The following is a 14,846-nucleotide window of genomic DNA, read 5'->3' as shown; positions in this document are numbered from 1 at the left end:
TTTTCTTACATTTCATTTTTTTTTTATAAAGCCTTCTTTCATTTAAACCTTCATCAGTGCAATTTTGTCCGTGGTGCAAAAATAATTTATGTCTTATATGTTTGTATGATGATTACACTAAAAATGTACATCTTTTAACACAAAATTAAACTTCTGATGCCACTGTGCAGCCATAATAATGCATTATTTCATCTTTTGTTTTTTAACCAATAGATCAGTATTTTTAAACCTTACAATAAATAAAAACACTGGGACAAAGATCCCGAATAGTGGGACGGGGGGAGGGATAGAAAATTTTAAAACTAATAGGAAGAAAAGGAGGAATAGCTGGAAGACAAAATTGGAAGCAAATAAAAATGTTAATATGATGATTAAAATGAAGGTAAACAATTACAAATGAAAGAAGTTATACTTAATCCCAGTGCCACTCTGAAAACCAGCCACTTGCAAGAATCTCATCAGGCCTAGAAAACTGGCCATTTATGCCATTAATTAAAGTGTTGCTGGCACATACATAATTGATAATCTTCAACAGTAGTAGTAGTAGTAGTTGGTGTTGTTGTCTTCAGTCCTGAGACTGGTTTGATGCAGCTCTCCATGCTACTCTATCCTGTGCAAGCTGCTTTATCTCCCTGGACCTACTGCAACCTACATCCTTCTGAATCTGCTTAGTGTATTCATCTCTTGGTCTCCCTCTACGATTTTTACCCTCCACACTGTCCTCCAATACTAAATTGGTGATCCCTTGATGCCTCTGAACATGTCCTACCAACCGGTCTCTTCTTCTTGTCAAGTTGAGCCACAAACTCCTCTTCTCCCCAATTCTATTCAATACCTCCTCATTAGTTATGTGATCTACCCATCTAATCTTCAGCATTCTTCTGTAGCACCACATTTCGAAAGCTTCTATTCTCTTCTTGTCCAAATTATTTATTGTCCATGTTTCACTTCCATACATGGCTACACTCCATACACTTTCAGAAACGACATCCTCACACTTAAATCTATACTCAATGTTAACAAATTTCTCTTCTTCAGAAACGCTTTCCTTGCCATTGCCAGTCTACATTTTATATCCTCTCTACTTCGACCATCATCAGTTATTTTGCTCCCCAAGTAGCAAAATTACTTTACTGCTTTAAGTGTCGCATTTCCTAATCTAATTCCCTCAGCATCACCTGACTTAATTCGACTACATTCCATTATCCTCATTTTGCTTTTGATGATGTTCATCTTATACCCTCCTTTCAAGACACTATCCATTCCGTTCAACTGCTCTTCCAAGTCCTTTGCTGTCTCTGACAGAAATACAATGTCATTGGCGAACCTCAATGTTTTTATTTCTTCTCCATGGACTTTAATACCTACGCCGAATTTTTCTTTTGTTTCCTTTACTGCTTGCTCAATATACAGATTGAATAGCATCGGGGAGAGGCTACAACCCTGTCCCACTCCCTTCCCAACCATTGCTTCCCTTTCATGTCCCTCGACTCTTATAACTGCCATCTGGTTTCTGTACAAATTGTAAATAGCCTTTCGCTCCCTGTATTTTACCCCTGCCACCTTTAGAATTTGAAAGAGAGTATTCCAGTCAACATTGTCAAAAGCTTTCTCCAAGTCCACAAATGCTAGAAATGTAGGTTTGCTTTTCCTTAATCTATTTTCTAAGATAAGTCGTAGGGTCAGTATTGCCTCACGTGTTCCAATATTTCTGCGGAATCCAAACTTATCTTCCCCGAGGTCAGCTTCTACCAGTTTTTCCATTCGGCTGTAAAGAATTAGCGTTAGTATTTTGCAGCTGTGAGTTATTAAACTGACAGATCGGTAATTTCCACATCTGTCAACACCTGCTTTCTTTGGGATTGGAATTATATTCTTCTTGAGGTCTGAGGGTACTTCGCCTGTCTCATACATCCTACTCACCAGATGGTAGAGTTTTGTCAGGACTGGCTCTCCCAAGGCCGTCAGTAGTTCCAATGGAATGTTGTCTACTCCCGGGGCCTTGTTTCGACTCAGGTCTTTCAGTGCTCTGTCAAACTCTTCATGCAGTATTGTATCTCCCCTTTCATCTTCATCTACATCCTCTTTCATTTCCATAATATTGTCCTGAAGTACATCGCCCTTGTATAGACCCTCTATATACTCCTTCCACCTTTCTGCTTTCCCTTCTTTGCTTAGAACTGGGTTTCCATTTGAGCTCTTGATATTCATACAAGTGGCTCTCTTTTCTCCAAAGGTCTCTTTAATTTTCCTGTAGGCAGTATCTATCTTACCCCTAGAGATAAGCCTCTACATCCTTACATTTGTCCTCTAGCCATCCCTGCTTAGCCATTTTGCACTTCCTGTCGATCTCATTTTTGAGACGATTGTATTCCCTTTTGCCTGCTTCATGTACTGCATTTTTATATTTTCTCCTTTCATCATTAAATTCAATATTTCTTCTGTTACCCAAGGATTTCTACTAGCCCTCGTCTTTTTACCGACTTGATCCTCTGCTGCCTTCACTACTTCATCCCTCAGATCTACCCATTCTCCTTCTACTGTATTTCTTTCCCTCATTCCTGTCAATTGTTCCCTTATGCTCTCCCTGATACTCTGTACAACCTCTGGATTAGTCAGTTTATCCAGGTCCCATATCCTTAAATTCCCACCTTTTTGCAGTTTCTTCAGTTTTAATAGATTGTGGTCAGAGTCCACATCTGCCCCTGGAAATGTCTTACAATTTAAAACCTGGTTCCTAAATCTCTGTCTTACCATTATATAATCTGATACCTTCTAGTATCTCCTGGATTCTTCCATGTATACAACCCTCTTATGGTTCTTGTTAGCTATGATTAAGTTATGCTCTGTGCAAAATTCTACCAGACGGCTTCCTGTTTCATTCCTTAACCCTATTCCATGTTCACGTACTACGTTTCCTTCTCTTCCTTTCCCTACTGTCGAGTTCCAGTCACCCATGACAAATTTTCGCCTCCCTTCACTATCTGAATAATTTCTTTTGTCTCGTCATACATTTCATCAATTTCTTCATCATCTGCAGAGCTACTTGGCATATAAACTTGTACTACTGTAGTAGGCATAGGCTTCGTGTTTATCTTGGCCACAATAATGCGTTCACTATGCTGTTGGTAGTAGCTTACCCGCACTCCTATTTTTTTATTCATTATTAAACCTACTCCTGCATTACCCCTATTTGATTTTGTATTTATAACCCTGTATTCACCTGACCCAAAAGTCTTGTTCCTCCGGCCACCGAACTTCACTAATTCCCACTATATCTAACTTTAACCTATCCATTTCCTTTTTTAAATTTTCTAACCTACCTGCCCGATTAAGGGATCTGACATTCCACGCTCCAATCCGTAGAACGGCAGTTTTCTTTCTCCTGATAACGACGTCCTCCTGGGTAGTCCCCGCCCGGAGATCCGAATGGGGGACTATTTTTCCTCTGGAATATTTTACCCAAGAGGACGCCATCATCATTTAACCATACAGCAAAGCTGCATGCCCTCGGGAAAAATACAGTAGTACATACTAAAAAAAAAGACCAAGTGTCAAGATTTATTTCAGTTCTTTGATAGACTTCAAATTTTAAAAGGAATGCAGTCATTTGATAAAGATGTAAAAAAAGTAGTTTGCATCCAAAGGGGTCTGAACTCTCAATCTCCAGCACACCAGCCAAATAACTGCACTGCTATGCTATAGTGCTGTTTTGAAGTCAGTGATCTTTTTTTCAAAGGTCTCGTTTATCACAAGAAATCCTGAAATTCCTTTTTGCTGATTACTTAAACGTGGCTCATCAGACTGAATGGCTGCAGGATGATATATTTGGGACCCTAATCTACACCGTATAGGTCGTTTGAAAATGCTGATCCCAATCTTAGGGACCTACATTGTTGTAAGAAGCTAAAACAGATCGTACTATTTGTGTGACCCAAAGCCGAGAAATACTACACAGAAACATTTCTGCAAAAACTTAAATATAGACGACGTTTAAGTAGGGAGGAGGAAATAAGAGAATAAAAGAAAAGATAGGACAAGGATAAACAGGACAGACAAAAGGTACAGCAAAATATGAGCACAAGGAGAACATGAACAAGAAAAAGATAAAAAATGAGGTATTATGTAGCAGTTTCCACTATAAGAGTTACAGCTACAAGAAAATGTAAGATTTACTGAAGAAATACAATGACCAGCCACCTTTTTACGTATGCCACTATGTGTTGCTGGCTTTTGTCCGCCTTCAATTTGAGTGATATATATTTAAACCTTCAATTAACACATCATTTAGAACACTGACTTTCTTGCATGCTGCAGCTTCCCTGTGCAAAACAACAATTTTGTTTATCTACTATACTTCAAGAGTAAATTTACAAGGAATAATATGTTATAAATATTTTTGCATGTCAAACTTCTACAAGGCAGCAAAGAGAGCGAAGCTACCTCGTTTACATTACTGCTGTGTTGACACTAGGTGGGAGCGAAGAATGACATTTCACCACCAAGAGAGGAAAACACAACACTGACGCTTCTGGCGAGCCAGACACTGAACCTCCGCAGAAATGTAGTAGGGCAGAGGAGCTGGACAGGATCACATCACCTTTGTAACATGATGAAAGAAACACTACTGATAACACAACCACATGTACCGAGAGCTTTTATGAACCAGTTCTATTATACAACAAACTTGTCAAGCAAGCACAGCAGTGTGATAACTGCTGATACCTCTGGAATGGTAAGACCTATGCTGTCATGACAGGTGACAGAAGGTAAACATTTTGGCTCTTTAGGCAGTCAGGTGGACCACAGCGCACATTATGTTCACACTCATTTCCCTGCTTACAGTAAAGTGATGGGAGAGACGGCAACCTCTCCGTAATCACCAGTCGCAGAGTTCAACAGCACAGCCTGCTGCTGTTGCAGATGGGTGGAACCAGGGTTCTTCCCTATCGTTCTGGGTCAGAACACCTGCATTGTTGATACTTTGACAGACTGAACGGGGCCTACCTGAATGACAGGCCAAGATCGTTGCACTACACAGCAACAGTCATCACATCATAGTGAGACAGCTGTAGAAGAATGACAGTGAGTGGGAGAGGACAGAGCACATCCAAAATCAGCATGTCCAATACATGCACCACATTCAGTCACTGCCGTGGCATGGTCAGTGCTGGAGTCAACACAGTCAGCAAACCACCACTGCAACTGCCGGCCAGGACCAGTGAGTGCGGCATCAGATACCTTGAGCTGCACAAACAGCAAGTCAAGACACTGACTGTAACTTACAGAAATGAATAAAAACTTACAGAAATGAATAACTAATTCTGAATCTTCTTTCACAGTACCTACTGGCGACAACAGGTCGCCACCATCCTTCCAAGAGAAACTGGCAAAGAGCAACTTGGGTTAGTGCCTCCTGACACAGAACCATCTCTACTTCTGCACAATTTGCGAAGTGTAGTAGATAAATGAAATTGTTATATCTTACTGGGCAGCTGTAGCACCCAAATCACTGTCAATGTTTGAAACAATGTGCTAATTTAGGATGTATATGTTGACAAGAGAAAAAAAATACCAGATTTTTTCTGGTTAAAAATACACTTTTCCCCAGTTAAAAACACATTTTTCCTGGATGAAAATACAATGTACCACAGTTGAAAGCACAAATTTTTTTGTGTTGAGTAAAAGTATAATTTCCCTCAGAGCTATAAAACTTATTTATCCTATGAACAATAAAGGTTTTACACACACGTGTAGAACTTCCTGGCACTTTCAGAAATGAAAAACAGCAAAAAAACACATTTTGGAGGAAAGCTCCCAATGTGTGGCAACATGTACATTGCACATTTTCGTATTATCAGAGCATAAATACAAATTCCACCAAATGCAGCGTGGTAGCTTCCAAAATTATGAAATCAAGATTGCACTGTGCAATGTGCTTTTGTCAGCCAATCACAGCTCATGTCACAGGATCTCACCAGCCAATGACAGCAGATATTTAGAGCATAAGACAGATGATGTAATCAGCCAATAGCAAAATGAGTGTTAATAGTTTGAACACACAAGTAGTAAAAGTTGATGGTTTAATTTAACATAGATACAGTATAGCTACAAGAAAAGCTAAGCTTTCACATATACTATTGGTCATCTTTTTTTTGTCTCCCCCACCCCCCTCTCCCAAGGGTGAGGTTAGGCAGTCTCCTAGAGTACAGCTTAAATCATAGCCGCTGAATATTTCTGACAAGCACAATTATAAATTTCACTGCTGTGCACCGAACATTTTGTGGATTCCCTGACTGATTATGTTTCATCAAGCTCTGACTTTTCCCCAGGAAAACCAATCCTGTGTAAAATCGCTCACGAACCCCCTCACACTATTTTTGAAAGATAATTATACTTTTTGCCATCATTATTGCATAATTTGTAATCTATAAAAAAACTAAAATACACAAGAAAAACTTATCTTGAAGTTTGGTATTTTTTTAGTGTGTATTATCCCTAAAGACTTATCAAACACAAACGTGCCAGTAAAATTTGAAATAATGGCATAAATTGCTTGTCTTCTAGGCCAGAAATTATTCAAAGTGGCTGGTCCTTAATATGTCACATTTTGAATGAGAGATAACGCAGCACGATTTATGAAATTCCCTGTACATTCTCACACGTAAAAGGAAGTTTACTTTTAAAGTAATACTTCTCAAACCTCCATTTGCAACTTTTCTCACGACCTGTTAGAAATATGAACAGTTGTGATGTCACGCTGAATGAAAGCAGTTTGTGTGCACTGTATTGTTGATGTAAATGGCGCATTTATGCTGCTGAAGTTTTATTTTGGCTTTCTTCTCTTGTTTATGTTTGATTGCTACAGTGTTATTCAGCAGTAGTGACTTCAAGTAAATTTTTTTGTTAGAGTAACAAAACAATGAATAATTCCAAGTTTTTCCCAGATAATAATGCATAAAAAGTGTGATTATTTCTTAAAGTAATATAATCCACAGCTATGGAGCTCAATAACAAGTAAAATAGATAAATTAATAGAAATATATGCGATGATTTTAAAGAGAAGAGATAACATAATGCAGGAGGGACACAGAGCTAAGAACACAAAGCTACATCCATACTGTTGCACAGGATGTTCTGCCATAGTGAACTGCCCACTGTCCTTACATAACATTGTGCTGGCCTCACTAACTCTTGCACATAGGTTCTCAGTGAACATAACACAAAAGCCAATGATATACAGGGAAAATCTGATAAACAATGTGAAATATCTAACAGATGGCTATGCCACTGACTTGATAAGTTTTGGCAGATGACCATGGAATAATCGTGTCACTGAAAGGCATTTTGAGAAAGAAAGCACTGATAACAAGAGAAGGGTTTTGACAATGTTGCCTAAATTAGTTTAATTTTATGGACTACCCAGAAACAGCTTAATAAAATTAGGACCTTGACACACAAGTCCTAACCAAGGGAAGGAAAGTTGGAAGGAAAATTAATGTTTAACATCCTGTTGACATTGAAGCCATGGAGCATAATCTTGGCTCCAGGAAGGACGCGAAGAAAATTGGCCATTTCTTTTTTCAAAGCAAGCATGCTGGCATATTTCTGGAGTCATTTACGGAAATTATGGAAAACCTCAATCTCAGTAGTCTCCCAAATGCAAGTCCAGTGCACCAACCACTGTTGGCACCTCACTCAGTTTCACATTTTGAGATAGGATTTACTTGACTGCAAATACGAATTTTTCAGGTCCCTCACTACTGAGTATAAAATTTACAAAAGTAATTTCTTAGGTTTAAAACCACGTAATAGTTTGGAAAAAATGCCCTGTAATAATGATGGTGTGTTTATATTTAATATCTATAAGACACTAACTAGAACTGAAGGATCATCAAGCTTCATCCTGCCACCCGCTTTTACATATTTGCACCCCCTCACTCAGAAAAAAAGCTATAATCTCTCACTGTGCAAACATGGTGTTTTACAGATAAATTAAAGTATCTTATATATTAAGACCATGTGGTTGAGAAATTCTCAAATACATTAAGCAGTAAAGTAGTAGCTTTCCCAAAATCATAATGGTAGTCAGAAAACATATCAATCCCCAGAATTTTTATAACAGTGGACTCACCAGTGTTATTCTACACACTTTTTTTGTCTCCAACTTACAGTATCAAAGGACAGTGTTTATCTTTCTTGTCATGAAACTCACCCCAGACTCCAAACATTTAGATATTTTGGGTTATTTCTAAACCACTTATCAACTAACCACTTTAAATTTCAGCAAATGTATGTTGAGACTGTGCTATTAAACTTGTGCACTATGTAATCATTACTCAAGCAACACAAAAAAAATAAACAGAAAAATTAGGCTTTTGATTTTATCAACATTCCTATTTTACTTTCTTACTGAACTATTACAGTTAAGTCACCAAGTTGCAAAGCACTGAAATGATGACCAATGACAAACAAGCCCCCTGTTCCTCTTTGTCCCCTCACTTTTGTTTTGTAATCTGCTCTCCACATCTGTGGAAAAATGTCAGTCTAATATCCACTGCCAACAGACACATTGGGGTGGGGTGGGGGGGAACAGAACTGTGTTTCTTCCCCATGGTGGAAAGGGGGATGTTTACAAGAGTAAGTTCATTCAAACCCCAGGATGAGAGAGAGGCAGGGACGAAAGGAGTGGAAGAGATGACGTTTGAAGAGCCAGAGCACATTCTTTTGTAACCTTCCCCAGCCTTTATCTCTTTCCTCCTTCGGAAAGGAACTAACAGTTCCAAAAGCTAGGAACAGAGTTTTAACTTTTGAATAAGTCTATTTGCAGTACTAAAATTTTTTGCTTGTGATGAGCCGTTTTCTCTCAAATTTTTTAGTTTTCTTGAGGGAATTATGCTTTCAATACAACTGGTCTAATAAGGACAGACTAAGCTCAACTACTTAGTGATGACTTTTCGATACAATGTAAAAATCTCACTGCATACATTTTTTTACGCTGTCATCTAGAATACAGAAAAGTTCACTTCTAAATGAATGAATATGTGGAGTCAGGAGAACACACATACCAATGGTATCATGTATGCAAGCTTACAGAGCCACCTCCTGGCACAAAGAATGGTTGAAGGGGAAGGAAGGAGGGTGAAAGAAAAGGAGCAGATGCAACTTATTTTAAATCTTACACAGAAATGGCTATTATCTACAATTCAAAGAAAATAGCTTTGCAACTGAAAGATCACACTGCCACAGGGCAGTGTCGCCAGTGTGCAACAAGACAGACTCAATGATGCTCTGCAAAACTCACAATGCAAATAGCAAGTAGCAATTGAGAAACAATTGTTGTCAGTCGGCAGATGGACATTACCATTTGACCTACTGAAAGATCAATTACAACGTTGTTTTAATCCAAGTGTAACATAAGGCACCACCATACAGTGGAAATCAGTGTTAGTGCACACACTTATTGGTAGGGTCAGGAAAATCTTTTTGATGTTATGGCCAAATTTAGAGCTATTTTTGTCAGTTTTGGTGTTCTTTTTTGACAGCTTATTTTTTTAGCACTATCTGTTCTTTATTTCTTTTTCTCATTTCATGGTTTTGTTGAAAGTGAAACTATAACTACCAATTATAATATATTTACTGACATCACACATAATTGCTTTTCAAAACAGATACACTTTAAGTTGGCCCCTGAGCAGACGACACTGGTAGTGGAAACTTTTAATCATCTTGCAGTGCACTGCCTGTTGGCTGAAGCTCCACCTCCTCCTCCTACTCCCAGGGCAGCCAGCCTACAGCTTATAAAAGATACGAGCATGTAACGGATTAATGCTTCACAGAAGGGATAGGAAAGTAAGCATCACTTAATGTTTGAGTAATTGAGTTAATAAAAGCACAAGTACAGCCTCTTCACTCTTTTTTATAATTAATATTAACAATCACTGCGCACACACACTGATCAATACTGTGTTAAAAATGGCTACTACTGGTACGTTGCTATTACCAGCTAAGGTTAGAAATGAGCGTAAACATTCTGGAGTGGCATGAAGTCAGCCGCCTTTGCCAATCAGAGATGGGCCAACTTAAAGTGTATGGCCTGTAGTAATTCATTCATGAATTAGTAAATAATTTTTTAACTATACTACATAGAGCATGTATATTAGACAATCTGTAACTCCATTAACTTACTCAGGTTTTTAACGTATGTGACATTTATTCATTACACCCTTTCGTGTCACCAAGCACAATTTTAAAATACATCACACTTACCGACAGGGGACTGAACACGAGAGGAGCAACATAATTTGCTAGTGTCTTCAGGATGTACTCCTTTGAGTATTTACCTCCATGTGGTAGCTGAAATTAGAATATTTTTCTTGTTACTAATCAACTGTAGAACAGGTAGCTAAATTTCAAAACAAACAAAGAAACCTTACAATCTCACACAACAGGGGAGGATATTGCTTAAGCCTTAACAACAAATTCGAAACTAATGCCTCTTAAATATTCAAAACTTAACTATGTAAAAACTTCCAAGAACCTTATATAATGTGATTACAACATCTTATAAAGCATTCAAATCCAAGTTAAAAGGTTTCCCTGCTCCACATGCCTCCTCCTCTGTACAGGATTTCCCCCAAAAAGTTGAGAACTGTTCTTTATAATGTGTTCTTTATTCATATACATTCACATTTCAAGATTTTAAACATGGCTGCAGCAGCAACTGTTAAAATTCTTCACAATAAAGGATGGCAGCCAAAAACATTCTATCCTGCAACTGTTTTTGGCTGCCATCCTTTATTGTGAAAACATTCACATTTTATCCTTTATTAATTCTTTTGTTCATAAATTTTATAATTAGCACCGACTCGTTCCGCAACCGATTGGCCGTGGCTCACATGGTCCCACAGAACCTGAGGTAGGTAAATAAATACACAGATACAATGTGGACAACAGTATCATTGAGAAAACGCTTACATCACGAGTATGAAAGAATTTAGAGGACAAAAGGTAAAAATAAAGGAAACACACAGCCATTAAGTATTTTCACAGGAGCCACACAGCATTGACAAAGCGTTTCAGAATTAATGTTTAATTTGTGCAACAATCTTTCGCTGCATAAAGCAAGATACAAATGCCAATTAAAGTGAAGGTTACAGATATTCTGAGTATCATACACCTGACAAAGTATAACAAAAGGCAGCAAGGTATAATTAACACTGGATACAGGCAGTGGAATGAGTAATAATAATCACCCACAAGTTACCCCTACACGACAACCTGTTAACATGCTGTCTAAATGAGTTTGTTATAGCCACCTAAAATTCTAAAAGCTTTACATGGTTCAGGTTTCATAGATGATACAGTGATGATCTGGAGCCACAATCAAGAAGCACTACTTCCATTTACTCACAATCTTACCATCTTCACTTGTATCCATTTTACCTGTTCACATCTCCTTTATTAATTCCAGTTCCATAGGTGCCGACACGTGTGAATATTACCAACCCATCTGTTTGGTAAGTCATAATTTCAAATTAGTGACAACTATTTACAGAAGGATGAAACAGCTGGTAGACACAAATTTTGAGGAAGATCGGTTTGGATTCCAGAGAAATGTGGAAACACTTGTGGTAATACTAATTTACAACTACGAGGTCAGCTTGGTCAAAGGCAAACCTACATTTATAGCATTTCTAGGTTTAGAGAAATGCTTTTGTCAATGTTAACTTGACTGCATTCTTGAATTTTAAAGGTAATTGGAGAAAATACGAGGACTGAAATATTATGTAAAACTTCTATAGAAACCGACAGCAGTTACAAAGAATTAAAGGACAGGAAAGGGAAGCTACAGTTGAAAGGAATGGATAGCGTCTCGAAAAGACATTATAACAAGAACATCAATAAAAGTTAAACATGAGTAATGGAATTTAGTCGACTTACATCAGGCAGTGCCGAGAGAATCAAATCACGAAATGAGACACAAAGTTGTAAATGGCATTTGTTACTTGGGCAACAAAACAAGCAATTATGGCTGAAGTGGAGATACGCAAACTGGCAATAGTGGGGAAAAAAGCATTCACGAACGAAGAATTTGTTTTACATCCATTACGAATTTTAGTGTTAGTACATCCTTTTTGAAGGTATTTTTCTAGTGAAGTGAAACACACACATCAAGCAGTTCAGACATGAAGAGAATAACAGCTCCGAAATGTGGTACTACAGAATAATGCTGAAGATCACACGGGTAAATTGATTAACTAATGACGAGGTTCTGAGTAAAATCACGGAAAAGCAAAATTTATGGCACAACTTAACTAATGAAAGGATTACGATACTGCAGTGCCTGCGTTGTTCTGACAACAGTGTACTGCGGCGACCACAACCGTTACGAAACACATTACATGAATTCACAATTGCGAATAATGACTACTGTCAGCTGTAGAATGGAATGACGACAATCAAAATTTGTGCCAGACCAGGATGAAAGGATTGGTTGACAAAGACACATTCTGTGGTGCGAAGGAACAGTCAGTTTGATAATGGAGGGAAGCATGGGGGTTAAAATCTGTTCTGGGAGACAAATGGACGCATAAAGTAAGCAGGTGGAAACGGATGTAAGTTGCAATAGTTATTTGGAGACGACGAAGGTCGGACAGGATAAAGTGGTGCGGAGAGCTGCATCAAACCCATATTGGAACTGAAGAGGACAACGACGATGCTTATCCCGATTTGATCATCTTTATGACAACTCCATAAAAACCCTGATCAACTTCTCATTTGCTCAGTCCTATTTAAATGTCTACGAACCAACATATCATCTGATCGTGAGCAAAATAAAGAGTTATATGGGGTATCAAACAAAATTTATGATTGTGCTGAGGATTTCTCGGTAGAAAGGAAGCAGTAAGTTATGAACACAGAGTCATTCACAGAAGTAGAAGTAACTTCAGGTGTGCCCTAAGGAAGTGCATTGAGACCCTTGCTGTTAATGATTTATATTAATGACCTGGCAAACAATAGTAGCCTCAGAAATTTTGCAGATGATGCATTAAGCAACAGTGAAGTACTGCATTTCACATCTTCACAAAGTAACACACACAGGTATTTAAATGAGTTGCTGGTTCCTGTTTGTGACTCATTGATATTGTAGCCATAGAGTCTGAATATTTAAAGCATGCTGCCAACCTTTGGGCCACCTTGAACTCTTACCAAGTTCTGACTGAATATTTGTGGAGTTCTTTTACAGATCATATTTCACGGCACGTAACTGTATCATCTGCAAAACGTCTGAGGCTACTATTAACATTGTCTGTAAATGTCCCAATAAATTTCCTTCAGGCAAGCTGAAATTACTTCTGTATCTGTCTATGGCACATCATCAAAGATAACATGTTCTGTCTCCTTACCAATAAATCCTTAATCCAGTCGCAGATTTTATACCCAATACAACTGCACATTTGTTAGTAAAAATTGGTGTTGTACTGAGTCAAATGCTTTTGAAAAGCAAGAAACAATGTGTGTGTGGTTGCCTTCAACCACCAATTTCGGGGCGCCACATGAAAAAGTGTGAGGCAGGTTTTTCACAAATGATTATTTCAGAAGCAGTGCTGGTTGGCATAGAGAAGGTCATTCTATCCAATATACCAAACTGCATTTGAGCTCTGAATATGATCTAATATTGCCAATGAAACTAAATAGTATCTACAATATATTATGGTTAGAAGAAGCCAAAAATTCAGGACAGGCTCTGATAGGGATTCATGGGCTCTGAAGCTTTGTTCAATTTTAGATAAGTCAGCTGTTTCCAAACACCACCAACACTAACTTGTTTACCAATTCTTCGAAGTAGAGTGAGAATAAAACTGGAGCAGTAGTCTTTAATCTTCCTTTGTACACAAACATTGAAACCCCAAATTCACCATTTTTGGTTTTGCTCCAGTTTCTGTCTTACATGGATTATCTGGACACTGATTTCAATGCCACTGATGACCTTTAGACATGACCAGAATTTCTTAGGGTTTTGTGACAGACTTTACGATAAGATGCTGCTACTGTAGTCCATGAAAGCTTCGTGCATTGCCATCTTGGCGAGTCAATGCATTTCATTCAGCTCCTCTCAACGCATAGACGTATGCTTTGATGTACACCTATTATTCACTGTTTGAAAGTGGAAATCAAAGTAAAAAAATAGTGAGAAGGGGCACAAGCATATTATCTATCTAATGAGGTGTAATTTTTGTTGTACAGAATAGGACAATAAACAACAATATTTGTCAAAGCTTTAATTTCACTAATGTATAGGTTTGCTTGAAAATATGTTATGTAGAGGACAGCTGCAGAACAATATTTCCATTGTTTCTCTGTATGCCCCCACTTTATTTATTTGGGTAATCTACAATACACAATGCGAGTCCCAGACTAGCTAACACTACATTTGTATTATACGACCAATATTGTTGTTTGACCAAAAAGTAGTTTGTATTTGTTTGTTTGTTTGTTCAGTCGTTCATGTCCACAGATTCCATCAACATGTAGTATTGTTGCGAATGTTCAACAAGTGAAGATAAACATTAACTGAAGACATGGAAATGTGAACATGGAAATCTGACATCCCAGAAACACAGGTCTAATACATCCACCCAGAATTGGTAGGACCAATCCCAGTCACATGTAACTGCTTGTCATACATATCTCTGATCGACAGATACACCAGGTGACCAGAAGTATTCTAACTGGAAACAAACTGTTGAGAATGTGGTGGGCAGATTCACCTGCAGTTGGGTTTCACATTTTAGCTGTCCCCAGCAAGTGACCTCCGACCAATATCAGTAATGAGAGGCAGA

General features: G+C 38.1%; 1 protein-coding gene across 1 annotated transcript in view; it reads right to left on the bottom strand.

Moving 5' to 3' along the window:
- The window catches only part of LOC124716978 (nuclear RNA export factor 1-like), a 142,329-nt gene that overhangs the window by 83,138 nt on the left and 44,345 nt on the right, over positions 1-14,846 (bottom strand). Inside the window, exon 4 of the mRNA XM_047243582.1 lies at positions 10,270-10,356. Within this exon, the coding sequence (XP_047099538.1) occupies positions 10,270-10,356 (87 nt within the window). The remainder of the gene's footprint in view (positions 1-10,269; positions 10,357-14,846) is intronic.

Source organism: Schistocerca piceifrons, chromosome 9 (assembly GCF_021461385.2).
Source record: "Schistocerca piceifrons isolate TAMUIC-IGC-003096 chromosome 9, iqSchPice1.1, whole genome shotgun sequence".
Classification (NCBI taxonomy): domain Eukaryota; kingdom Metazoa; phylum Arthropoda; class Insecta; order Orthoptera; family Acrididae; genus Schistocerca; species Schistocerca piceifrons.
Note: the sequence above shows the minus strand (reverse complement) of the source record. Positions and strands in the feature narration are given on the sequence as shown.